Here is a 25,204-nt window from a genome sequence, read left to right on the forward strand (position 1 = left end):
ATGGCGAACGCCCCTAATGTTGCTGGCAGCTCCTAGCTGCCAGTCATAATACAAACTCGGGAGGGAAACTAAATCGACATAATGAAAGCTTAGCAAAGTACAGGTCCGGGCTCGCTTCCCCTGTTGCCGGGTGCTTGTTGACATATTTAACCCCTGCCAGTCAAATTTACAATGACAGGATTCCTGCAAGTTTTCGTATTGTAATATAGGGTTTTGTTTCATGCCATTAGCTTATAGTTCATTATACAAGTGTATAAATACCTCCGTGGAACTTTCTAATTATGATGAAGTCTGCTTTTGATTCAAGATTCAGAGGCTATCATCATTTGTCGTTGTCCTACCTGAGTCACTCATTGCCCCATTACCTCTTGAAAGCAACAATTAATCATTGTCTTTCAAAGATGGCTCCTTTTACGTTCGTTCTCTTTGCGTTTTCAGTGCTATACCGCGGAGTCCTTGCCGTGACTGTCTTTGAAGCATTACAGTCATCCAACACTGGCCTCTTTGCACGATGGGTTGAGCAGGACCCGGGGCTCGCACCACTCTACAATTCCTCGCAGGTCCAGACGGTTTTTGCACCAGTCGACGACGCGTTTCAGACGTTTAATCAAAGCGGCAAACTTTCCAGCTTACGCCGCTTACTCGTTCGCCAGAATCTTCCGTCAGATCAGGGTCAACTACAAGCCTGCCATAATGCGAATCTTCTGAACGGACAATCGGCTGGTGACGATCCTCTTGGAAGACAATTGGATACACTCTTCCCATCTTCTAATCCGGATAGGACACAGCCTGTAATCATGCCTCCTGCATCGAACAATGGAAACGGCACGTCTAGCCAACGAAAGCGACAACACAGTAGCTCTACAACCCAGTCTTTTCATTTTTACTCTGGCCTTGGGAAAAGCGTTTCTGTCGTGCAGGCCGATATACCTTATGATGGGGGTGTAATCCACACTCTTGATGGGTTTGTCCAACTCTCTACCTTTGGCTAGGCTTTCGTAAAGGCTAACTCAAGTAGCTTCTTTACTTTGCCTCAATCTTTCCATGACACTTTTGCAAACACCAATGCGACATCTTTCGCCTCAGGACTGAACAGAACCGGCCTTGCATCAATCATCGACAATCCAACTGGTGTTACTATTTTCTCAACATCAAATGAAGTGTACAAAGGCAGCATTCAGTCAAACGTGACCACGGCATCTTTGACAAGTACTTTGTCTAACCATATCATACCTAACTTCCTAGGTTACACGCCCAGTCTCGCAAATGGCACTGTGCTTACTACGCAGAGTGGTAACAACCTCACTGTGAAGTTCAGCAATGGCGAGTGGTACATAAATAATGCAAAGATTATTGCGCCAAACCAGATTACTTCAAATGGGGTGGCTCATATCGTCGATAGCGTATGTACCTGAAAAACCCCCGATTTCGATATGCTTTATTTGCTAATTAATTTATCATTTTATCTAGCTGATTTCTACCTCGACATCTCCCAGTGTGCCTGTATCCACCGGTATGGCCACGACTCATCGTAAAGTTGGAAAAGTGGGCATTACAGCATCGATTGCATATGCATTGTTCGCATGGTTGATGTAAAAGTGCTGTGATTTGAGGTTTAAGCTGCTATGAGAGGATAAGGAGACTTCGCGAAATGAATTAGGTTTTTGTCCTGCAGGAATTCGGATGCCCGTTTGTATGCATGTTTGGAGCCTAATGTTTAATACGTACTCGGTGGTTTTTACTTGACAGATTAAGCACTTTCAATCTGGTCAGAATTAATTTGTTACAGAAAAGTGCACAAAGTCACACCACGTACCACGACGTAGTTGTACAATAGTCATGCTCGGTGATCTAGTAACGTATTACGAACTCAACTCGAGGCTACATGCAATCGGACCTAAAACCTAGCGAACCATATCGCAGCTTAATATAATATGCTTAAAATACAGACCGGTATGTAGCTGATGTAATAATACTGCATGATTGCTCATGCATATATTAGATTGAAACTCATATTCCATACTAGCAATCTCGACGGACCGTGTCGAGTAATCGTGCCGAAGTATGAGAAAGTCGCAGGGATCAATACGTAGAAATGGCCTAACTTATGATAAACCCTGCAGACACAACATTACTGTAGAAATACGATGGTGATCAGGCTAGCCAGTCAAATTAAGCATTTGACAGCATGCAGCTAGACTAGACTAAAGAAACGACAGGGGTCTGTTGTAAGTAGGACGCAAATGGCCGTATGCGGAGTTTCGTACTCGGTAAAAGACTCTGAAAGTAGACTAGGGAGGCTGAAAGATGCTACGTATCACGTACGTAACCTATGGATCATAACTTATGGACTTATAGTTTTGCTGCAGTATAGCTGATCAGCCAAAGGCCCTGCACTTCAGGGCCGCCACTGTAGAACTAAGATGGATGATTTTTTCCGAGCGCAGATTTCGAGCTCTCGATTTTCACTTGCCCACCTGGTACGCTGGTAGGCTTAGGTATTAGATTTCTAATATTAACAATACTTTAACACTCAATAATAGTTTGGTGATACCATCGAAAATTCTGATCAAGCCTCTGCAGAATTGCCGACTGATTTGAGCGGTTTATAAGCCCTAACTTTCCTAATTAGGCTAGGGTTGCCTATTTAGGGAAAAGTAAAGTACGAATATAATGGAAGTGAACGCGAGACTGTAGGACGAATGAAACAGCTTATAATGGACGAGTGCATACTGATAGGATCGGAGTTGATAATACTGGATGGACAGCTCATAATGACAAGCCACATTTTTACTACCTAACATCATGCATACCCAGAATAACATGATACGTTATACCTACATGTTTACCGCGGGAACCATTGATCGCCGGTGTGCATAAATAAAATTGATGATAAGATTCTCGTGTAATAATATAATCAATTTGAAGTCGATTATAGATAACCGAATCTAGAGTCGCATCTCTCAGCCGCTTCACCTAAGAAAAGATGCGACATCCTGTCACAAGAAAACAATCAGTCATCGCTGGAAATTACAAAAAAGCGATTGGGGCAAGATGTGCCATGTTCAGACGTTGCTGTCACTTGTCTACCAAAAGGTTTTTCGACCAACTTAACCACTCGTAAACTCTAGGGAGAATTCTGAATCGGACTGAGGATGAGCCTTCCTAATACGTACGTAACATGCATAGGCGAGTGCATACCTCCGTGCACATGACGGGAAATGTACTCCGTATTGCTAATGCTACGAGAGTGGAGTGTGTTGATGAGAGGTTCGACCACTAAAATTTCCGCACAATCTGTTCTCAGCTCGGAGTTAGGGCAAGGCTGTTGTCTTGTTTCCGTGTCGAAAAGCTGTTACCGGTTTGGATTTCTCCACCATCATTATGGATTGGCGATATGACAGGTACAGCACATTGCGCAGTGCAGGTACGGGGAGACGGAAAGACGGGAAGGGAAAAAAAAAGATGCGCATCTAGTGGTGTCTATGCTTACAGTTTTCTTAAGCTGGGGAGATGGAGTATATTGGAACTTGAGGCATTACATGAAGATCGGTTAAACACAAAATCTTGACCTTGATAACCAGGTACCTATGCGAGGGAGGTTACATACATGTAAGAAATGTGACTTTATTAATCTTTCAACATTAGATGAATAATTAGGGAAGTACATTAGTGTGCAAAATTTCAAATATGTCTTAACTAATAATTAAGCCTACATGTCGTCCGCATCGTCATCATACACATCATCAACTGGATCGTCATCCCCTTCACCACTATCATAATATGTTCCGTCAGCCGTAGCTTGACCAGGTGCTTGTTCTGTATAAGGCGCAGGAGCTGCCTGAGAAGGATCGACTACATACAACGGTTGCTGAGCCGCAACTGAGTATTGTCCTGTGTCGGGTATCATCGTGTTTGTGGGGATAACGTAGCCTCCTTGATTGTTCATAGTGTTGCCTGTGCTGATATCGCTTGTACCAAGTGGGTAGTAGTTTGCGTTTGTGTTCTGACCAGCATCAGTCACGCCGGTACTTCGATTCGCTTGTGAGGAATCGCCGTGAGCGGCTGGTGCTGAAGTTGAAGCCGGATTAATGGCTTGTATGGCCATGTTAACAGCAGTCGTTCCCAGTGGCTGGCTTGTTGTCTTATCGTTTTGGGTATTGCTGTCCGCTGTCGTGGTCTGATTCTCTTTCGTGTCATTCTTGTTGTCACCTTTTTGCTGGAATGACCTCAAAATTGCAGCCCAGAATCCGCATCCGCATCCTGGATCTCGTGTTTTTCGCGAAGCCGGGCTTGCATTGTTATTTGTTTGTGGTTGCGTACTTGTAGCAGGCACATTGGATGTTAGTCCAGTCTTTTCCTGTTTGCTCTCTGGAACAGTTGGTTTCTGTTGTGTTGATGTAGACGTAGAGCCTTCAGTGGCCGATTGCTTCTGAACGATGCTCGCTTGCATATTAACCGCCGCCGGACCTTGTACTTGAACTTGCACCTGTGGAAGTACGACAGAGTTCGACCCTGATCCTGAGACAGGAACCTGAACATGAACCGTAGAGACTGGGACGAGTTGACCGTTGATGAGTGCCATTGTCTGCGGTGCTTGTCCGGGCTGCTGCTGTACCTGGAATAGCTGTGGTGAGGCATTTCCGCTAATTGATGCGTTGATTTGTGTACTTGAAAGAGTTTGGGAATGCTGTTGTTGTTGTTGTTGCAGAGGTGGTTGTAGAACTGTAATAGGCTGTACCTCAAGCTGCGGAGTTGATGGTACTGCTCCTTGCGATGCCACGGAGGCTATCTTTTCAGAAGCTTTGGTTTCTGATAGTTTTTCGCTGTCGTGAGACTGGGTAACAGTCTCCGCCTGACTTGTAATCTCATCTTTGGCCGCCATAACCACTGAATTTGGGGTCAGGTATTGGGGCACAAGATTATAAGGTGTAGCATAAACTCTTGGCTCTGGAACTCAGTTGGAGAAAAAAAAGAGGAACTGGGAAAAGAAAGAGCCTCATACCATTACCCACTGAAAGATACAGCGATAAATTACTGTAATACCACTAGAGGGCAACTGACAAGTGATTACCGAAGTCGAAACGACAACCCCTGCAACTACCAGCTGAGAACTGACATCCAACAGTGCATGTATGCCTGTCACTAGCAGCCCGTGCCGAGTTTTATACAGTCAGGCTATTTTATGCATGACCGCGATTTGGCATTACATCCATGAAGATACCTAGGCAGGTATACTAATGATAGCTGATAATTTTGAAGCCAATCATTCGCCTCCGTGTATCACACAACAGATACCATGATCAGTGATTTGATGTCTCCCTACCTTTTTATGGGTCATCACTACACGGGTGTTTAATTGGCATCCCCGTGTGCATGGGCACTCCAAGAATGTCGATGCACCTAAAGATTGGAGGGGCGTCCAGCTTCAACCAATCCACGAAGTGTATATCTAGAGTCTACGTAACTTGGTAACATGTATGGCGCATGACGGTGGTCTAGCAGTCACAGACTGCCCCGCCACAAGCAAGTTCAAAAGGGATAGCGGATGCTCGCCTCAGATTTCAGCTGCTTTCACCAAGGTGATTTTGAATAAATCGTTGGTATGATCCCTCCTGCCACACTAGAAACCGCCGCCAGCCACCCGGCCGAGATGCATGTATGGAATTCAACAATCAAAATTATCAACCACTAGCACTGTTTAAGGGAAACTTAAGAGCTAGCAGATATTTCAAATCAAAAAGCTTAAACCAAAAAACATGGATATCCGCAGCTAACGATATTATACACGTCCGTATGACCAGATATTACCCGAGATATCAATCACTTTCACTCAGTTGTCGACGATCATTTTCTCGGTATCGAAGTACTCCAGGAACCTCAAAGTTTTCTGGTAACGATATCTGCAATCCGGCCCTTGAAATTCCAGGGGAGGTTCTGCACTGCTCTGCAGGTCCCAAATTTCATTCTTCCTTGCGAATTCCTGTAGCCATGCCGTATTTCCATCATCCTCCTGGAGGTGGCAAATATGCAACATCAGTTCATCCACCTCTTTATGGAAATCGTCACAATCTTCTTCTCCTGTTCGAAGTCTGATCTCACCACCCTGCTTTGGGAGAATACATTTTTTGGCAACGCGAAGGAGAGCTTCCCAAGCAAGATCAGGGCCGTAAACAAGACGGCCTTGGTCTGCAAGTTCCCTGATTCGGGGCAAAAATACCGAGAGTGCGTTAGACCAAGCGCTGCCGTCTTCCATGCCTCCATATGCGTACGCCTCTTCAGTGACCTTTTTAATTGCGTCTGCCGATTCCTTCATGATACATTGTTTCAATCTTTCTGCTTGCTCAATACTGTATACTATGGATTCTTCAGATGACGCGAGCAGCTCCTCTTTCACGATAGGTCCCGCAACGCTGTGAGTTAACAAAGTTTTGACGATAGCTTTCAGGTCAGAGGTTGAGATCATGTCTAGCACTTTATCAACAGCTATTTTGAGATATTAGCAACCAACGAGCACAAGACCGGCATAATCTAGCAAACATACGAATATCTTGTTCCATAACTTCATAAATCGAAAACTTGGCTTTTTTTGTCGGAAAATTGTCCTCGTCTTGCACAGCATTAGCCAGTTCTTACCACGTGAAAGACACGAGAGATCATACCGTCATTGATTTCTTTCCGTTTTCGAGAGAATTGATGCTCGAACACCGGTGGCTGTAATCCAGCCCGTTCTCTGCAGAGGAATTTGGACACTCCGGAGGACATGGCATCGTCTTGAGATGTAGTCTCCCACAACGGCTTCGGGCGAGAGTGCCGGCTGGTAGCCAATGACGAATAGGCTGATAGAATGGCCATTATGCTTTGGATTGAATTTTGATATAAAATAAAGCTGTCTTTTGGAAAACTCGATATTGTTTTCGTTTCTTCTTGTTGCTGTTAAAGGAGTACGATGTCACGAAAAGATGCGGACTTATAGGGGTGGTACGCGTCTACGCGTCGCTAGCCTAATTGATTTGCATGTCCGCATTTGACAGGCTTAGCAGTGCACATTTCTTGGCTCGATGATGTCTTTGCTTCTATACTTTAAAGGGATACGCTTTTTGTTCATTAATTTATTATTATTTATATAAATGCAGCTATGTCAATACACATGCAATATCCATACACGCTCGCTTCAATGCAAAAGCCCTAGCCGTCGCTGTGCACAAAAAGTACAATAACTCCAATAGAACGAATATGCATATTCAAAACTGCACCTTGCTCACTTTGAGCCCAATTTCTTTCGGTGAGATATCACGAGCGGACATCAAGACCACCGATTTCAAGCTACCAATAGTAACAACGTCAATCCAGTCACCAGCAACATCCTTTTGCGCCAGCATATCCAAACACGCAGCAATCTCCTCAGCTGGAATCGGATTGCGAAGGGAGTCTCGGATGGTCTGGATGAGTGTTTGCCATGAGAATGGTTTCCTCTGAGCAACGATAGTGTCGTTGTTGGCTGTCGTTGTATAAGAAGGCCTTAACAAAGCAAGTACTCTGGCCACATCCTCAGCTCGTTGTGCCGCAGATCGACGGAGTAATTGCTCCTTTGTTGGTGCCGGGCCGAGTTTCGACTGTAAAAGTTCTTTGTTCTTGATACGCTCAAAGAGACCCTTGCGGCGGTCGGCAGTTGGGTCACGGGCAACAGATGATGTTCCGGGTTCTCCGGGGGTGATGGAGGCGGCTTTCATCATGGCAGTTTTGACTTTGATGACGCCGCCTTTGAGATCTTGGAGTCGCTGTTGGCCCTTGCGGAATGTGTTGAAGGGTGTGAGACATGCTTGGATGGGAGCGAGAGGAAGATTTTCGATTTCAAATGGGGTATCCGTTTCGTCTTTGTTTTCTCCATCTTTCTGCGCATCGATCTGGTCTCGCCATTTCTTTTCAATAATCTGCACGAAACGTTCCTGGAACTGGTTCTCATCAAACATTCCCTGTGATCCCGAACCTGAAACATCTAATCTCTCGATACAAACTTTGCCCAAACCATAATTTGCAAGTCGGAATCGCAGGTTGCTTGAATCTGACTTTTTCTCAGTCTGATCGTCATTGTTCTTTTCGTTGCATGCTTCATCCCACACTTGTACTAGTCTCTGCACATCCTTGGCCGTGACCTTCCGCTTTTTCCATATTTTCTCAATGCTTGGGCAGAGTTCTCGAAGGTCGGCTGACGCGGAGTACTCATTGTGAGCGGAATGTAGGGACAGAGCTTTCAAAAAGGCAGAGTGAAGATCGAGGAATTCGCCGAGCGCGGCTGGGTAGGTTTTGGTAGCCGTGACTTGGGCAATATTCGGGGTGGAAGTGGATTTCTTGAAAATAGGTTGTTTCGGTAGTGAACGCGTACGTGTGGTCTTGCTTCTGGTCGGGGTTGCGACTGGCCTCGTTCGGGAGCTTCGTGGCGTCGAGACGGAGAGATCGGAGAACTTCAAAGTCTTCGATGGAGTGTCTTCGACAGACAGATCTGGACGGGACTGTGTAGAATTTTCATTGATGGTTGTGGCAGCAATTTCATTAAGTTTTCGTTTCTTCGACGGCGACGCAGTCAGTTGGCAGGAGGGTTTCTCGCCATCGAGCAAGAGCGACTTGGAGGAAGGAAGAGCTCCGGGTTTCGATGTCTTTGCAAATTGCTGAATGCCAGCTTGGTGTGACTGCGAGCGAGGCAGGTGAGAGCGAGTGCGAGTCCTGGATCTGGTTGCCGTGGACATTTTGGCGGTTGCTCTTCCTACTAACTATTATCTCGGTCGTTGTTTCTTCGATTGCGACTTCAATAAATGATTTGTCAAAAAAAGAAGAGAAACGGGAAGGTGGGATGTTGACAATGAATTGATCTTTGTTGTGTGAGTAGTTGAGGTTGCTCCCTTTTTGGTGTTTCTTTTCCCGCCGGGGCTGGTCTGCCGGGCTGACGCGTGTAAACAAACACGCGTTGGTCGCGTCGATTTCGCGTTCCACTTTACTCCCAATCGGGCAATGCGCTTTCGCTATTCACCACCACATGCGAAAAGAAGTCCTACTGTTGGCAATCAAAATAAGACGAATGACAAGGCTATTGACACAATTACTTCATATATACTCCTTTCATTGAAAGTTTGGGTATGTTTTCATCCCGCTTAAAATTCCCCGAGTCACCATAGCAATAGCCCTTCCGGATGGAATGTTTGCAGCCATGTGCAAACCTCCAGATGATATGCGTGAATCGAAATGAAAGTAAGCTGGAGAATCATTCCAGTCGGCACCAACCGGTTATCAAATTACAAAACATGCGTACCGCGTGGAAGTTTTATACATAGGACCCTCTCGTCGGGAACATCACTAACCGCTTTTGCTAGTCGTCAATCCCACGAAAACAACCAACACAGCAGCATACGCAGCAGTACTCGACATGACATCAATCGGCTTCTCGAGCACCGATGCCATCAACAACCCAAACAAAGCCACGCACACAGTCGTCGCAATCAGCGATGTATAGAGAGTATTGTGCAGGACCATCAACCACATGGGCGCTATCAGGAAAATGCCGCCTACCATGGCTACACCAATGCGTTTTCTGAAATCCTTGACCCAAGCCTGATGAAAGTTTCTGTCGCGGGTTCCACCGATAGATACCGGTTGGATGCCTTCTTTTTCCCATTCGCCGACAGAGTCCGAATACTGAAGAGGATCTATATCGTTCTCTCGGTTTTTCATGGCGGCGTGCAACATGCAGCGTTCTATGAACCGTTCGCCGGTTACGTAAAACGGATCCTTGGAAAGTCGGGTGTGTTTTCCCATGTAGTCGTAATCTTGCAGCGCTTGTACTGTGAGGTAACTCAGCATACGACGAAATTGGATGTCGGGAAAGAATCAATGGCGTCTTACCATATTCTCTCAAATCCTCGGCCCAGCCAGCAGGTTCACTAGCATTGTACCTCAAATCGACCGCATTCTGAACCAGTTTGTGTTGCAGTTTCCTCAAGTACAGCCGCTGCAGCTCGGAAAAGTTGATACGATAGCTATATTCTCTCTCTCTTTGATCGTGAATCCGCGAATTTTTCGACTCAACATGGACTTGAGCATTTAGCGAAGACGGGGTGTCCCCAGACCTTGTCGAGGAGGCTCCCTCTGGTTTGAAAATCTTTAAAATGATGTTACGGCGGTGGTGATCGATTATCCAGGACGGATCATCAAATTGAAGATCTTCTTGTCCAGCGGAACGTTCAAGATCAGGCTCGGGATCGACTCGCCAGAACATGTTATAAGACTTGGTTGATTGGTTTTTGTATTGATTCATATGATAGAGATATAATCCTGCGTGGTCAGAATCATTGTCCACATATCCAATATTAGGCGATCGAGAGCAGGGATCCGAGTCAAGCCTTCCACGTTGGTTCGTATGATAGCGGTATCAGCCTGAGCTGTGCCCCTCACGTACTGAGAACCTTGTCAATAGACATCCCAAGATGTTGTTCCTTCAACCTCCACAGTTCAAATTACAAGTTTCATAAGGCTTGAACACCTTTTGAGAGACATACCATCAATCCTCCATGGCACCCCCACCCCTTCGAGTCGGTGCAACCGTTGACGGTAACCGAATGACCATTACATTCTCACAAAGAGAATGTGCTTAGAAGTACAATTACTATCTGAAGACGCTTGAAGACCGCTTTTATGAAGCTCAAAAATGTGAACTCTCTGCATCACAGACCGCAGTCTTCATGGACGTGCCGCCAGAGATCACCATCAGTCCTCCATCACTCAACGAGCCAAACGGCATTACCTTGATATTCAAAGACAAAACAGAAGCAATGGCTTGGGAGCAAGCAGTGATTCTTTGGAAAAGAGGTGGCCGGAAAAGTGATGCTTCGATCAAAATACATTTGAACCTTGTGACGGTCTGGGATGTTGATGTATTCCGAAACAGGCTGGGACTTTCCAAGCACGACAGCTACGATGGGACAGGAAGTGTGGTTGGTGTTGACGTACCTCGTGATTCTAGTATTCGTAGCTCACCGGAAATGGTTGACTACCTAGGTTCACTGTATAGATTATTCAAGGCAGCGTTGCGATCAAGATTCGGACGAGCAAAAAGAAATCAATGAAGGTAGTAGTCGACTAGATGTAGTTAAGGGGAAATCAAGGCGACCTACTTAGGAATTGTCAAGGAGGCCAGCCTACAATGGCTTGTGCGGAATTATAAACAGGCCATGCATTGCAAAAGCCCTAATTACATTATGAAATATGACTCAAAGACCAGAGTAAGCCAAAAAGCTTCATACTAATCGAAACAATAATATCGTTAATCTCATATGCTCTTCGCATCAGGTATCAAATAAACAGAAATTACTTCGATCCTCCAAACCATCCAGAAACACTTTTCTTCGCTTCCGATGCTTTCTCCTCCACTGTTCGGTCTAGCTTGTCAACAGTTGTTCCCAGTTGCTTGGCTGTGTCCTGACGAATCTTTTCGATTTTCTCGAGGCTTTCTTTGGCGCCTTCACCGAAGCGGTTGTTGGCTTCCTTGGCTTTGGCGTGTGCTGAGTCGACCTATTCGATAAATATTAGCTCCCTGTCTTCGTAATCTAATAAGAAATAAGAGTAATGGTGGGTAAGTACAATCTCATCGACATAGGCAGTGGTCTTGTGGCCAATTTCTTTGCCCTTGTGCTCGGCCTCGCTGGTGCCAGGCAATTTGGCACGTGCTTTTTCGGCATCAGCTAGACAAGGAGATTCGATATTAGCAATGTTCCGCCAGCAATTGCATACGATAAAAAAAGGTACCTTTTGCGCGCGCAGTGGCCGCGTCGACGTCACCGCCGGACTTGTAAAGATAGTAACCACCAGCACCGGCTGCGGTGAGACCGAGGTAGAGAGGAAGACGTGATTTAGACATTGTGATCTGGTGGCGTGTTATTGGGAATGTAGGAGCTGGAGGTTGAAGTAGTTGTAGTTTGGAGTTCGTGGAGTAAGAGAGAAGAAGAAGTATTTAAAGGCGAGGCCGGACTGGGAAGCCTATGACGTGGGGTGGAACAAGGCCAGCCTAGGCACGACCCGAGGTTGTCACTTGTCACTCTGGTCTGCAGTAGAGCATCATCACATTGCTAGAGCGAACACTGTGAGCTACTTCAAGGTATAATTGAATGCTTCATCACAACACATACTATGTATATGCTACGAGCCTTGCGACTTGCTTCTATCTGCTTGATGTGATTGATTCAACTGAAATTCTCTTCTTCAATGCTCAGCATTCACACGAAAGTGGTGAGAATCGGCGTAGCATTCTAGACCTCCAGCCTTGGAATCCAGGCCGGATGCCTCAATCCAGCCCTCTGATTGGCTCTGTCGTAGTATGGGGTAAGCATGAGACAATGATGTCATCACCTGTCTCGATTATGCACTAACCTTGACAAGTTAAAGTGAGAGCCTCAGGCCATAAAAGTATCAGCCAATCAGCTGTCAGTCTTTTCATTCCTTCATTTGTCTTTTTCTTTCAATAGCTTCAAGTCACAAGCAGTGCAAAGATACAGTGTCCTGTTTCAATTGATGGTAGCATGGTAGGTATCTTAGTAACACGCTTTTCGCTCGCCCCGTCGTCCGGGCAGTGAGGTGTAACTTCTCTTCTACTTGATGAGTTGTGGAACTGATCATATTCTCATGATCAACCACAAATTGGAAGAAAACGTTTGATATTTATGTTTCTACTCAGAGAGCATACCAGTTGTCGGACTGGTGGCGTACTACCTACTACGTATAAACTTCTAAAGAAGCCTCTCGCATTTAACCCTAGCCCTTGCCCTAAGCCCGATATCCATCGGAAGGAAAGCCGGCCGTCTTTCCGCGGCAAGTCACTTCCCGCTGGTCCGTCTTGTTCTTTCACGCTCCACGGATTATGTCCATCCGCTGCAGCTTTGATCCCATCTTCTTCTTTCGCTTTCTCACTTTCCGAAGAATGAATCATGAAGATCATGTCACAGCTGCTGGTTACGTGACAATGCCTAAGCCAGCAAGACGAGCCGTCAAGGCTTGTCGATTTTGCCGTCAGCGGAAGGTGAGTCGAGCCTTTAGTATTGCAGCTTTGAGGACGATACATCGCGTAAATTCCAGTTGTGGCTTTGTGGATATTGTGGCTGATAGTCATGAATTGATAGATGAAATGTGATACTCGCCAACCATCATGTCATGCTTGTGAACTTCATGGGAAGCTCTGTGTCTACGATGAGCTTCCGAGGCGACCTAGGTGACACTGGCCCAATACATTATCTACTTTAATATGCAATTGACACACTGTATAGACCATCTAATTCTCGTATCAAAGAGCTAGTTGAAGAAAACGAGCGACTAAGACTTTCTTTAGCTATTTCTCAATCTCAAAGTGGACAGGAGGGACCATCTGTGGCGCTAAACCCCGATGGCGTTTCCTCCCCTCATGAATCCTCAGCATCGGTGCCAAGGGATGATAATGAGCAGGAGCAGCAGCCGGCCTTGGATCAACATGCCAACATCAATACCAGAGACACACGTTCAGATGCTAGAAAAGCTGCAAGACCGTCTTTAAGGGAGCCCTCGACAGCTCTAAATGCACGAAATCTTCTCAATCCCTCAGAATCTAGAACTGGCAACCAATCAAACGATGTGGAACCGCGATATCATGGCCCAACTAGCACACTTTTTGAAGATGCTGTTGGAGACCGGCGCGTTCATCATAGTATGGCTGTTGCTCCAAGGCTTCCAACGGCATGGATACAGAAAGGGCTCATGGCCGAGGCAGCATGCCAACGTATGCGTACTATATCCTGTGGCAATGATGACATGATCCTAATGAATAGTTGACAGGACACATGGAAACAATCAACTACTCTCAAAAGAAACTCGACTTTGACGGCGTTGATCCAGATCTAGGGATGCATTTGCTAGATCTTCATTGGAACCGCCAACACCATGCCTTCCTAGTCACATACCGTCCAGCGTTTATGCGGGACATGGCCTGTAATGGAACCTACTACTCAAAGCTTCTTCTCAATGCAATCTACTTTGGAGCTTCCAAATTCAGCTCTCGACCTGAAGTTCGCAGAGATCCGGACGATGTCCGGACCGCAGGTTGGTTGTACCGGCAGCGAGTCCGAGAATTGCTTGGTGGTGCCCTTGATCGTAGCGATATTACAACCATACAGGCTCTATTGGTAATGGCTAGCTCTTTGTTCGCATTGGGTGATGAGAGAAGCGCCGCTTGGCTTTATGCAGGCACCGCGTTTCGTATGATTATTGATTTGGGTATGCATGTTGATGGCTCTCGCCTATCAAACCAAAGGAGATTCAGTGATGAAGATCTTGAGATTCGAAGGCGGGTTTTCTGGGGCGCATTCGGTATTTATCTTCTTCTACAATCATTAGCCCTGGAGGGGATCTACTGCTAACAAGAAATACAGTAGTGGATAAAATCCAAAGTCTTTATCAAGGTCGGCCTGTCAGCCTTCAAGAATTGGAATGCAACGTTTCAATACAGTTCATGGACCACTACGAAGAACTGGAGCATTGGAAACCGTTCGCATACTCCGAAACACAGAAATACCCTGGATCACCAGCCTATAGTGTCTCCACATTCACTCAGCTCTGCAAGTTGAGTTTGATAATGAACCGCATTTTAAATAAGGTCTACGGTGAAAGGAGTTCCAAAAGAACACAAAGTGAGCTTACGCAGGACCTCAAGTCGTTACATTCCGATCTCGATCAATGGCGTATAGACTTGCCTGCTCATCTCACATATGATCCTGCTGATACGTCCAAGCCCATTCCTCCGCCTCATGTGTTATCATTGCTGTAAGCTCATCCAACCTTTTATCATCGGACCATCATACTAAAATTAGATAAAGAGCAATGTATAGCGTTCTCCGCATCCTGCTTCATCGTCCATTCGTCTCCGATAATGATCTTCACTCCAGTCCCTCCAACGCCATAAACTCATTTCTTGTTTGCGCAACCGCAGCAAAAGAAATAGTCCGAATATTAAGAGCGTACGACTCTGCATTCTCGATTCAGCGGGCTCCCTATCTGATCTCGTATGCAACATATGTAAGCGCGACGATTCATGTGCGTATCGCTGCACAGCGCGAACCTGGCTCTGAAGCTCATATTTGTCTGGCGACCTCTCTAGATGTCTTTAAAAAGAATCAGGAAACGAATTGGGCTGTGAGAAGGGCGAATGGGATCATACATAATTTGATGAAACGTATGGGTGTCTCAGTCAGTCAAAGTGACTTCAATGCGTTGGCAGTGGAGCAACAATCTCGGAACGATGATTGCCATCAAGACAATAACCTTATTTCCGAACAAGAGCAAACTTTGAATCATCCGAAGATCAACGATCATCGAGATAGGAATACGGACCATGCAATTGACATCACCAGCTCAAGTGAAGATCTCATTTTATCGCCTTCGAATACAAGACCTTACGATCAAATGACCTCTGATCTAGATATCGATGCCATCATACAAAGTTTTATCCGCGAACAAGAAATATATGCTCCGTCCTCTTATCAAGAAATAGGAGATACTACAACACTTCATAATACCACCACTAGCTCTATACCGAGCAGAAACTATAACGAATGCGGCAGTGCTCCAGGAACATTCATGTCAAATGAGATGACCTTGCAACCTCCCACACTGCCGCATTTATCACAATCATCCGGAGACAATACATACGGTATAGAATATGTCCAACCGACATATCAAAATCAGTTTTCCGCGAATGATATGTTGTTTGGATTTAATAGTTCTGCCATGGAGGGAATTGGGTGGGAGCTTGATGATAGCATGGTTTGAGTCAACTAGAATGGCTGCATATAATAATCACAAATTCTCTCTATAGCTATACTAATCATATTTGAATCTGATTCAAGGCATGCGATCAGGGGTGCTCCCAATCATAATTGATCCACTCCGACACTGCAGTGGGCCGGGATTTTGAAAGCGAGAGCCTTCTCTTCGTTGTAGCCAGGGTCTAACGTATTTCTCTATTAAATCTCTTCTTTTCGAGGAATCTAGTGGGTTTAAAGCTGGAAATACCAGAAGTAGTAATCAAAATACACTTAATTTGGTAGCTCAAGCAAAAGACCTATTGATAATAAGAACGACATTCGTAATCATATTAGGCTCGACCTAAACCTGCTCCTTCTGCTGCGCAGTAGGCTTCAGGCCCCCAATGACCTCCCTCTCAACCGAATCCGACTCCTCAGTATCCTCATCATGCCTCGTCACCGCAGAAGAATGATCTCTCGCTTTCCGCACAACATCCCAAATGCCATCCGACTGCCTAAAAATAACATCCATCTCCTCCAACGACCGTCCATTCGTCTCCGGAAAGAAAAAATACACAATCGGCACAAAAGATGCATTTAGCACAGCAAAGATAATCCAATACCTACTCCCCAAATTTGTTGTACCAGGCGGCGTAATCTGAGCGACCACGAACTGACAAAGCCATTGCGTTGCGTTGGCGACTGCTGTGATGGGGACTCGGAGGCGTAGAGGCGCTAATTCAGTGGCATATAGGAATGTTTGGCCTAGGAAGCCAATCGGGTAAAAAAAGTCGAATAGGAAGACGAACACGACAGCGGCGTTTGCGGCGTTGCTTCCTTTTGGTTGGCCGCCTGTTCCTGCGATGACGGCTGTGCAGATTGCGAGGCCTGTGCCGGTTATCATGAAGAGTTTCCGACGGCCGTATCTGTCGATTAGGAAAAGTGGGATGATGGCACAGAAGGACTGGAAGGTGGTTAGACAGGCTCCTAAGATTTTAGATTTGTCGCCTTTGAAACCCAGATCCTCGAATATTGTGCTTGTGTAAAACACCAAGGCGGAAATACCGCACATTTGTTGGAACATTTGTCCACAGGCAGCGAGCAACGTGCGATGTAAAACTCTCTCTTCTCCATTGTGAGCAAGCTCCCTCAAACTGCCGGTTACGAGAGATAGGGAGCGTTCGATTTCGGCCATCTCCTGTGCCACTTTTGGTGAATCTTCCGATTCATCTTCCAATGCAGCGAGGACACTTCTAGCTTCGTCTACTCGGCCCTTTCGAGCCAACCAGCGTGGTGACTCCGGCATCAAGAACAGAAAGGGAATCACAAATAGCGAAAAAACCACCGGGAATATCAGGGGTAGTCGCCATTGTACAGACTTGTTCGAAGAAAATGAACAGCCGAAAGATACCCATTCTGAAAGTGTGATGCCACTGCTAATGCAAAGTCCTTCTAGAACCACAAAAGCTCCACGATGGGCAGTAGTAGAGCATTCTGATTGCCAGACAGGTATGGCACTACTGATCGTGCCGATAGCTGATCCGATGATCAACCTGCCAACCGTGAATTGGGCGAGACTGAAAGCAGAAGCTTGCAAAACAAGACCGACGATAGATAACAAGAGGCCGATGAGCACGGTTCGTAGTCGACCGATACGGTCACTATAGCCAATACAGAGCAATGAACCAACAACAGCACCGAGATCATACGATCCGGTAACCACGCCTTTGATCGTCGAGTTGTGGGATTTTTGAGCTCCGGTCGTATTCACCGTGTCAATGGTTGGGAATTGCTGGTGGCGATATGAGCTTAGGGCTTAATTGATGAGAAGAGTTCCTTACATGAACAAACGATTCTAACGTCGCGATACCACCGGTTGATCCATTATTGTATCCAAAAAGAATAAAGCTAGGTGCAACGACGAGCAGCACCATTGCTACCCTGAGCTGTGTGCCCCGAAGGCCTAAAAAGTTCTTTCCGCCAGCCATTTTCAGATTTGCTTGACTTGTGAGTGAAACAATCAGAGTGTATGACTGCAATGCCAAACACCAGTGTCCACCAGTGTATACCTACCAAGGTAGAAACCCCTAGATTTATATGTCTGGCATGTTGCAGGATCCCCGCAAGGAAATATAAACGTGATGCAGGCAAGAAGCACTGACCGGTAAACATCTGATGCACCCCACGGGGACACGACCGAATCCACACCAGCACGCACCTGTCTTTATTCATTTGGAACCGGATCAAAACTCTCCATCGAGCTATTTTCTCAGCTGTGATCAATTAGCCAATCGAAAAACAGAACCAAGTTTCTAGATATTGCAGTGTGGGGTGTTGGATGGTCGTCCGTGGGTTCCCACGGCTTTAGAGATTCCGTGGCTTATGACTTGCCGTGCCCTAAGACAATACCATTGTATGCTGTATTTGCGAACATTCGATATTAGACATGAAAGGTTATTTTGATAAACGTAGGGATGAATGCAATGCTAGAATGGATCATCGGATAGCGTCATGTCGACAAACTGTCATAAATGTCCGTAATCCCCTATTTTTTCTTCGAAACGCGAAATAGATTCAGGCTTAACGAATTGTCACTTCCAAAGAGCACAAGGGATAACGACATGCAAATACATACATTCAAAAAATAATCAGATGCGAATCTACCACAGTCGAACCCTTTTCACCTCAACACGTCTTCGAGCAACAGCGGCCGCAGCAGCAGCAACCGCAATGCCAACAGCATACAGTCCCGTGTCTGTAGAGACACAAAAACCGCGGGTGTCCTCTCACCTGCTCGTAAAAGCACCCGACACAGCACTAGACCTCTCACGGCAAAAGCGATACCGTCTAAAGTCCGTCCTTATGCGCTCCGGGACATCTAGAGGATTGTTCCTACATCGTCATGATCTTCCACGATCACCCTCCGACTGGGACTCTGTTCTGATCGGTGCAATGGGATCTCAAAACAATGATCCTCGACAACTCGAAGGTGTCGGTGGCGCTACGTCAACCACATCTAAAGTGGTCGTGGTTGCGAAATCAGATCGGCCAGGCATCGATGTTGAGTATACCTTTGCGCAGGTTACGGTGGGACAGGAAAAGGTTGATATGACGGGGAACTGTGGGAATATGGCATCTGGGGTGGCGGCGTTCGCGCTTGAGGAGGGGTTGATTGTTGCTGCTCCCGGTCAAATGGAAGTAAGTATAAGCACTCTATCTAAGAGCTTTAAATTCATACCTCTGGAAATATGAAAGCTGATGTTCCTTCGTTGTGTCTTCAGATATCAGTCAGAATATTCAATACAAACACACGATCCATGCTGGTCGAGACAATTCAACTTGACGGAAACGGCCATTTTCTCGAAGAGGGCGACTATCGCATCGGTGGTGTCAAGGGCACAGGCAGCAAAATCAAGGTGTCCTTCATCAAACCAGGTGGATCGATGACTGGCAAAACATTCCCAACGGGCAATAGACAAGATGAGCTTGTTGTGCGTTCTAGCGGTAGTGGTAGCCCTTTACAAGAGCCATTCACCGTTAGGGCAACGCTAATTGATGTATCAAATCCATTCATCTTTGTCGATTCATCCTCACTGCCGCCAGAATTTTACGTCGCAGGGCCAGATTCTGAGGCTTCCTTAGGAATCATAGAAGCAATTCGCTGCGAGGGGTCAGTTAGATTTGGTTTTGCGAGCGATATAGAGGCCGCTAGTTTGAGAAAAGGAACACCGAAAATAGCAATAGTTTCGAGCCCTGTCGTATCAAATTCGAGTATCGTCGGCAGGGATACTCCAGATATTTCTGTCCTCGCATACAGCATGGGCAAAGTTCATCCCAGCGTACAGCTGACGGGTGCCGTATGCTTAGGGGCAGCGGCTACTATTCCAGGCACTGTTGTGGAAAGACTGAAGATGAGAAAATCACGCGTTGGTTCTTTGGATCAAATGGAAACACCACAGGTGCAACCTTTCGATGGCAAAAACAGCGATTGTATTGTGATCGGGCACAATAGCGGTACTATAGATGTTGATGTTAAGGTGACAGAAGATAGCGATGTCGAAAGTGTCACTGTTTTTCGCACAGCTCGAAAGGTATTTGAGGGGACGATCTTTGTTTCCGCTTGAGTTCATGTATATAGCCGAGGAATAGCTATGCAGCCTATAACAATAGAGTTCTCTTATTCAAATTGTGCCGGTCTATTTTTGCTCCACACTCTATAAGCAGCTTTATTATTTTTATGCGGTTATGAAGGGCGGTATAGATCAAAGGTGACTTGCGACCTGGTAGGTCTTTCTGGTACAGAAAATTTGGACGACACAAAGATATGTAGCTTTATCTAGTTTGAACAACACCCGATGAGCCACCGAGCATTAAATTTGTTTCAGGTCGGGTAAACCTTTGGTCCCTCAGATGCTCAGGCGATGTCAGCCCTCTTTCTGCCATCTTCAGCACTCGACTAGGAGTCAACGAACAAGAACGGATCTGAACTCGTGTCGCGACTACCAAAATCCCACGTTCAGAGATGCCGATCGCATGCACACAAGGTATGTTATTCCTGGTATTTCATGATACATTACTATTATGTCATTTTGAGCAACCTCCAATGTGTAGGTAGTGCGATGATACCGAGCATGGAGAGTTAATTATCAATTGATATATAGATACGCAATTCTCGACTATTCCATCCATTAATCTGAATAGAAATAAAAGTATTCAGTAGTAAGAGGCATGTAAATTGTCTCAGTAAGCATATACCGTAGACTGCACTAGAGATTTTCGGTTCAGCCATCCATAATATAGCCGGAGACCAATACACCCTGCAGAAACGAGCAATAAGAGCGCGGCATTGGTCCAGTGTCCGGTCGGATAACCTGTCGTGGCTTGATCAGACTTGTAAATCCAGACACCGACAATCTGACCGGGCGCTCCAAAGGATATGTTCAAGGCGATGGCCAATCCCACGCCAGCAGTCGAGTGAAGGTTAGATGACAGCCAACCAAGGAGGGGAGGAATGCAGGAGAATGCACCAGAAGCAGCAACAATCAGACATCCATATCGATGCTGGGGTTCGATGGTTAGTTTATTTTTTTTCTCTTTTAGCCTAATTGGATGAATACAGCAAAAAGGGGCTTCTTACTAAATATGCATCCGCAGGTAGAACGGCAGATGCGAGGAAGCCCATGGCACCGATAAATGACATGACAGCAGAGTGAAGACCGCGACTAGAACATTGGGTTAGAAACATCCATTTCAGGTAGAGCAGGTTACAAACGCGTTGAAGTGATCTGCAGAATAGGAAACTGCAAGAGTTACTACATATGCAACGCCATATGGGGGAACAGTCATCAATTGCGCAAGCAGCCCTTCGTATCCGAGACCCGCGGTGATGGTCGGGGTGAAAAGGGATAAACTCGAAAATGGAGTGGAAATACCAAAGTAGATCTACAGCCACAAATTAGAAGGCTTATTTTCCAGCAAAATTTCGCACATACAATGTAATGGGCATAAAGTCGCCACTCAGTCAAGATCTCTTTGGCATCAGCCCACGTCATGGCACTGGCGTTACCCTTGGTCCCTTCCACGGAGAGTCGCTGCTTTGCCAGCGCCTTGTCCTCTTCGTTAAGAAAGCGACAGGTCTCTGGATAATCGGGAAGAAAAAACCAAACCAAGACTGCAGACGCACAAGAAGGGGCCCCTTCGATGATAAAGAGCCATCGCCAAGCGGAGAGCCCTGATGATCCATTCATGTGTCCCACTCCATATGCGATCGCACCGCCGAAGGCGCCAGCCAGGGTGGCGGAGGCCAGAATAATAGCGACTCTCAATGATCGCTCCGAAACGCGATACCAGAAAGTGAGATAGTAAACTAGTCCAGGGAATAGTCCAGCTTCAACCATTCCCAACAGAAAACGGACTCCTGCCACTTCACCGAAGCTATGCGTCCCCCCGAGACCCATGGTGATTGCCCCCCATGAAAGCATAAGGATGGAAATCCAGCGCTACCAGTGCAAGTCAGTATTTGTCTTACATGTGAATCTTTACACTGACCACAACTCACACTTGGTCTCAGTTTCTTAAGCAAGTAGTTGGATGGGACTTCAAAAAGGGCGTACGCAATCAGGAAAACCATCAGGGCAACACTACCACTAGTCAGAATCGTCGAAAATGCGGTGTACGGTATCCTGCTTCGACATACATATACTGGTAGTTTGTCATATGCGTTTCGTCCAGCAACGAATTGCCCGTGTTCGCGTTGAGGGTCTTGGCATTTCCTAGATGGATCAATTTATTAGACTTGTCATTGATGAGGTGGAATTTGAAGCACACCAATGTTAGAGCGATCGAGGTAGCAGAGGAGATAAATTCCAGCAGACAATGGCAGGATTCGCAAATCTTGCTTCCGAACCAGGGCCCTTTCTCGCTCGGCATCAACCACAACTGAGGACGTCTGGCGGATATTCCCCTTCTAGACTCCTTGTTATTATTTGAGGGCTAACCACAGGGCACGGTGCATACGTCGCTGCTTACCTCCACATCGTCTATTATATGAGTGGTACTTTTGGGAGAACTGTCCTGCATCTTTGGGCGCCTTGGAAAAGAGAAATGGATTTACGAGACCTGAAATTGAAGTGATCCGGGGTAAAGAAAACCTGGGGAAATAAGAAAGGTTCAATATATACATAGCAGCAACTCCTTTCTAGACGATCGTTCTGGTCGGCGTCGGATGCCGCCTCCGATTAAAAGAAGTATAGACATTGTGTTAGATGGCTTTCTAGAGAAGCGGGCACGTGACATCCGACGTTGTCATCCGTCGGGGTGATCGGCCGCGATCTCCATTTACCATCGTGACCAAGTCATCCTCCGGCAAATGCAACGCTGAGAGAAAATGCAAGCCTGCGATCGTTGTCGAAGGAGAAAGTCTGGATGCGACAAGGTGCAGCCATCCTGTGGGCTATGCTGCAAGTCTGGCGTGGCCTGTGTCTATACTGATAGAACTAAGGAGCCCACGGTCCGGCGCGATGTCGTCGAAAGGTTGGAACGACGACTGCGGCAGACAGAAGCGACAAATCGAGCCTTGACGGAGAGGTTAGCGGCTCTCAATGCAAAATCGACCCCGAGTGTTGCAAGCAACTTCTCCACCCAGGAGAGCCCAAACGAGAACGACTGCCGAAACGTGATCTCAGATGAAATTTCATTTCTATCCTTGAATGCAGGGGGTGAACGGCACTTTCTGGGATCCACAAGCGGCGTTCTTCTTGCACATCTGATCCGATCTGCGACGGTTGAGGACGATAACTCCTTAGCTGAACAGCTGAACACACAGAGACCGGATGCTGCACTAGGTTCCAGGCTGTCGGCGCGTCCTACACAATTACTGACCTCGGACAAAGAACTACCATCATGTCCACCTGAGAGCGTGGCTCGTAATCTCCACCAGGCCTACTTTGAACATGATCATCTATGCTATCCGATCCTCGACCAGTCATCGGCGATGGCCAGTCTGGATCAAATCTATGCGGAACCGTCAGCACTAGAAAGGAATCCGTACGAGGCATTTGTCTTCTATATGATCGTGGCCATTTCCACCTCGAGTGTTCAAAATCTTGAATCGCAGTCACTGCCAGATGCCAAAATATACCAGAAACAGGCGATATCAGGATTGAATAACATATTGGCTTCGGGAGGATTAAAAGCCCTGCAGGCGATTCTCCTCCTCTGTCAGCATCAATTGATAAGCTCGACGCATGAGACTTCCACCAGTCTATGGCATATGATTGGAATGGCAGTGCGCATGTGCTTTGAGATGGGCCTTCATCGTGAGGAAACTTATAAGTATCGAACAAATCCCAACACACCAGCAGGCACCGACCTGGGGATCCGTCGGCGGTGCTTCTGGTGTGTACTGGCAATGGACCGGTAAGTTGGCCGCTGGGAGAGTAATGAGAGACGCACAAAGCTAATGTTGTTTTCTTTCGCAATTAGTGTTGTTAGTATTACATTGGGTCGACCACTTGCAATCCATCTGGAAGATGTGGATCTTGCGCTACCCGACTGCGGAAATGCACAGTTGTCGAATGGTTCTCAAATGGATGAGATGGCTTTGCCTAAAGAGCAGTTCCAAACAGCGGTGTTTGTTCACATAACTCGATACCGCATTCTTTGTGGTAAGATCATGGTATCCCTGCACCGAAGTCGTCATTCGTCCAATGAATCCCTTGCCTTAGCTGCGCAGACAGAGCTTGCCAATGAGTTGGAAGAATGGCGATCCAAAACAAATACACTCAATCTAAACAGCTATAGTCCGTATGGGCCTCGTCCCTCCAGCTTCTTGACTTTCGACTGGTATGAACTGTTATATTATAATGCACTACTGATGTTATATCGACCGTCTCCAGCTCTCCCGCTAACCTCATCCCGGGCGTTGGTTGCGGTGCCAATTATCTATGGTGCTGCCAAGCAAACCATCAGTCTTTACTCGCACCTCCATAGCTTACGAAGGCTCAACTATACCTGGATCACCTTGCATAGCGTCTTTATGGCGGGTCTTTCCTTCGTCTATGCGGCCGGAGGGCACTTTCGCGCCAAGAAGACCAGCTACGACCAGCGCCAGGAACCAGCAATGCTGAAAGCTGATCCTTCAATTTTAGAAATCGTAAATGTTTCACGCTCCTGCTCTAATGCCCTGGTGGCGGTGTCGGAACGGTGGAATGTTCCCCTATACTGTCATCGCGTTTTCGATCGACTAAGTGATGCCGTGCTGAAGGACGCGATTGATTACCACGTTTCTCGTGGGGTCGCTACCTGTCCACAGCCTGCTCCTTCTCCTCCCTTACTCGATAGCCTGCCGCCAGTAGTCGCATCGTCGCATTTTACAATGGATGGCCCGACACCTAATGGGTGGCCCATTCATGATGCGGGAGCATCTCCTTTGCTCGCCGTAGATAATGCATTTCGGGATTGTTTCAAAGATTTACAGCACTTTTATGAATCATCTTTCGGTGAAGATCCCATTGGGCAACTCTCACAGGATTGGCTGGGACAGATTGGTGGTCCGCCGGATATCTGGTCAGTGAATGATAGATAAAAAAAAAGTAGACGTATGATATGGTTTAGGGATCTATTGACGATTCTAGACATTGTGAGAGACAATAATGCCTATAAGGCGAACAAAAATGAATTTTCTTTACTGTGATGTAAGTATTTTGAATAGAAGGAAATAAGGGAGGTACTTGAGTAGTATAAAAGATGTCTTAACTGTTGCTTGTTAGATCTGAAACGATCTTCCCGTGTTTCCATTGATTGCATTCCATTTTCTAACCAAAAAAAGCCAGAAGATTCTTCTAGAAAAGGAACTTGGTCTTCTATATATATTATATACATACGCCACATGC

General features: G+C 46.3%; 11 protein-coding genes across 11 annotated transcripts; 4 read left to right on the top strand and 7 right to left on the bottom strand.

Moving 5' to 3' along the window:
• Positions 1–401: 401 nt before the first annotated feature.
• On the top strand, positions 402–1,596 carry BHQ10_000242 (uncharacterized protein; the record flags this gene model as incomplete). Its single annotated transcript, XM_040874564.1, has 3 exons — positions 402–964; positions 1,019–1,403; positions 1,471–1,596. The coding sequence occupies 3 exons, from the start codon at positions 402–404 to the stop codon at positions 1,594–1,596; spliced, it is 1,074 nt and encodes a 357-aa protein (XP_040728747.1).
• A 2,116-nt stretch (positions 1,597–3,712) lies between these two features.
• Positions 3,713–4,885, bottom strand: BHQ10_000243 (uncharacterized protein; the record flags this gene model as incomplete). Its single annotated transcript, XM_040874575.1, has 1 exon — positions 3,713–4,885. The coding sequence occupies one exon, from the start codon at positions 4,883–4,885 to the stop codon at positions 3,713–3,715; it is 1,173 nt and encodes a 390-aa protein (XP_040728748.1).
• Positions 4,886–5,833: 948 nt separating this feature from the next.
• Positions 5,834–6,855, bottom strand: BHQ10_000244 (uncharacterized protein; the record flags this gene model as incomplete). The annotated part of the gene is made up of 3 exons (XM_040874586.1): positions 5,834–6,486; positions 6,545–6,610; positions 6,663–6,855. The coding sequence occupies 3 exons, from the start codon at positions 6,853–6,855 to the stop codon at positions 5,834–5,836; spliced, it is 912 nt and encodes a 303-aa protein (XP_040728749.1).
• Positions 6,856–7,244: 389 nt separating this feature from the next.
• BHQ10_000245 (uncharacterized protein) lies at positions 7,245–8,747 on the bottom strand (the record flags this gene model as incomplete). Its single annotated transcript, XM_040874597.1, has 1 exon — positions 7,245–8,747. The coding sequence occupies one exon, from the start codon at positions 8,745–8,747 to the stop codon at positions 7,245–7,247; it is 1,503 nt and encodes a 500-aa protein (XP_040728750.1).
• Positions 8,748–9,351: 604 nt separating this feature from the next.
• Positions 9,352–10,270, bottom strand: BHQ10_000246 (uncharacterized protein; the record flags this gene model as incomplete). The annotated part of the gene is made up of 2 exons (XM_040874608.1): positions 9,352–9,836; positions 9,898–10,270. The coding sequence occupies 2 exons, from the start codon at positions 10,268–10,270 to the stop codon at positions 9,352–9,354; spliced, it is 858 nt and encodes a 285-aa protein (XP_040728751.1).
• Positions 10,271–11,358: 1,088 nt separating this feature from the next.
• Positions 11,359–11,908, bottom strand: BHQ10_000247 (uncharacterized protein; the record flags this gene model as incomplete). Its single annotated transcript, XM_040874619.1, has 3 exons — positions 11,359–11,562; positions 11,632–11,732; positions 11,797–11,908. The coding sequence occupies 3 exons, from the start codon at positions 11,906–11,908 to the stop codon at positions 11,359–11,361; spliced, it is 417 nt and encodes a 138-aa protein (XP_040728752.1).
• Positions 11,909–13,591: 1,683 nt separating this feature from the next.
• On the top strand, positions 13,592–14,836 carry BHQ10_000248 (uncharacterized protein; the record flags this gene model as incomplete). The annotated part of the gene is made up of 3 exons (XM_040874630.1): positions 13,592–13,792; positions 13,842–14,379; positions 14,442–14,836. 3 exons carry the CDS (start codon positions 13,592–13,594, stop codon positions 14,834–14,836), a joined length of 1,134 nt encoding a protein of 377 aa, XP_040728753.1.
• Positions 14,837–16,173: 1,337 nt separating this feature from the next.
• On the bottom strand, positions 16,174–17,800 carry BHQ10_000249 (uncharacterized protein; the record flags this gene model as incomplete). The annotated part of the gene is made up of 2 exons (XM_040874641.1): positions 16,174–17,604; positions 17,654–17,800. The coding sequence occupies 2 exons, from the start codon at positions 17,798–17,800 to the stop codon at positions 16,174–16,176; spliced, it is 1,578 nt and encodes a 525-aa protein (XP_040728754.1).
• A 742-nt stretch (positions 17,801–18,542) lies between these two features.
• On the top strand, positions 18,543–19,936 carry BHQ10_000250 (uncharacterized protein; the record flags this gene model as incomplete). The annotated part of the gene is made up of 2 exons (XM_040874653.1): positions 18,543–19,010; positions 19,094–19,936. 2 exons carry the CDS (start codon positions 18,543–18,545, stop codon positions 19,934–19,936), a joined length of 1,311 nt encoding a protein of 436 aa, XP_040728755.1.
• A 616-nt stretch (positions 19,937–20,552) lies between these two features.
• On the bottom strand, positions 20,553–22,391 carry BHQ10_000251 (uncharacterized protein; the record flags this gene model as incomplete). The annotated part of the gene is made up of 8 exons (XM_040874664.1): positions 20,553–20,873; positions 20,950–21,034; positions 21,085–21,254; positions 21,305–21,811; positions 21,871–21,952; positions 22,009–22,084; positions 22,140–22,278; positions 22,341–22,391. The coding sequence occupies 8 exons, from the start codon at positions 22,389–22,391 to the stop codon at positions 20,553–20,555; spliced, it is 1,431 nt and encodes a 476-aa protein (XP_040728756.1).
• A 345-nt stretch (positions 22,392–22,736) lies between these two features.
• On the top strand, positions 22,737–24,897 carry BHQ10_000252 (uncharacterized protein; the record flags this gene model as incomplete). The annotated part of the gene is made up of 3 exons (XM_040874675.1): positions 22,737–22,759; positions 22,806–23,729; positions 23,796–24,897. The coding sequence occupies 3 exons, from the start codon at positions 22,737–22,739 to the stop codon at positions 24,895–24,897; spliced, it is 2,049 nt and encodes a 682-aa protein (XP_040728757.1).
• Between the last annotated feature and the right edge of the window lie 307 nt (positions 24,898–25,204).

This window comes from Talaromyces amestolkiae (assembly GCF_001896365.1).
Source record: "Talaromyces amestolkiae strain CIB chromosome Unknown scaffold1.1, whole genome shotgun sequence".
Lineage (NCBI taxonomy): Eukaryota > Fungi > Ascomycota > Eurotiomycetes > Eurotiales > Trichocomaceae > Talaromyces > Talaromyces amestolkiae.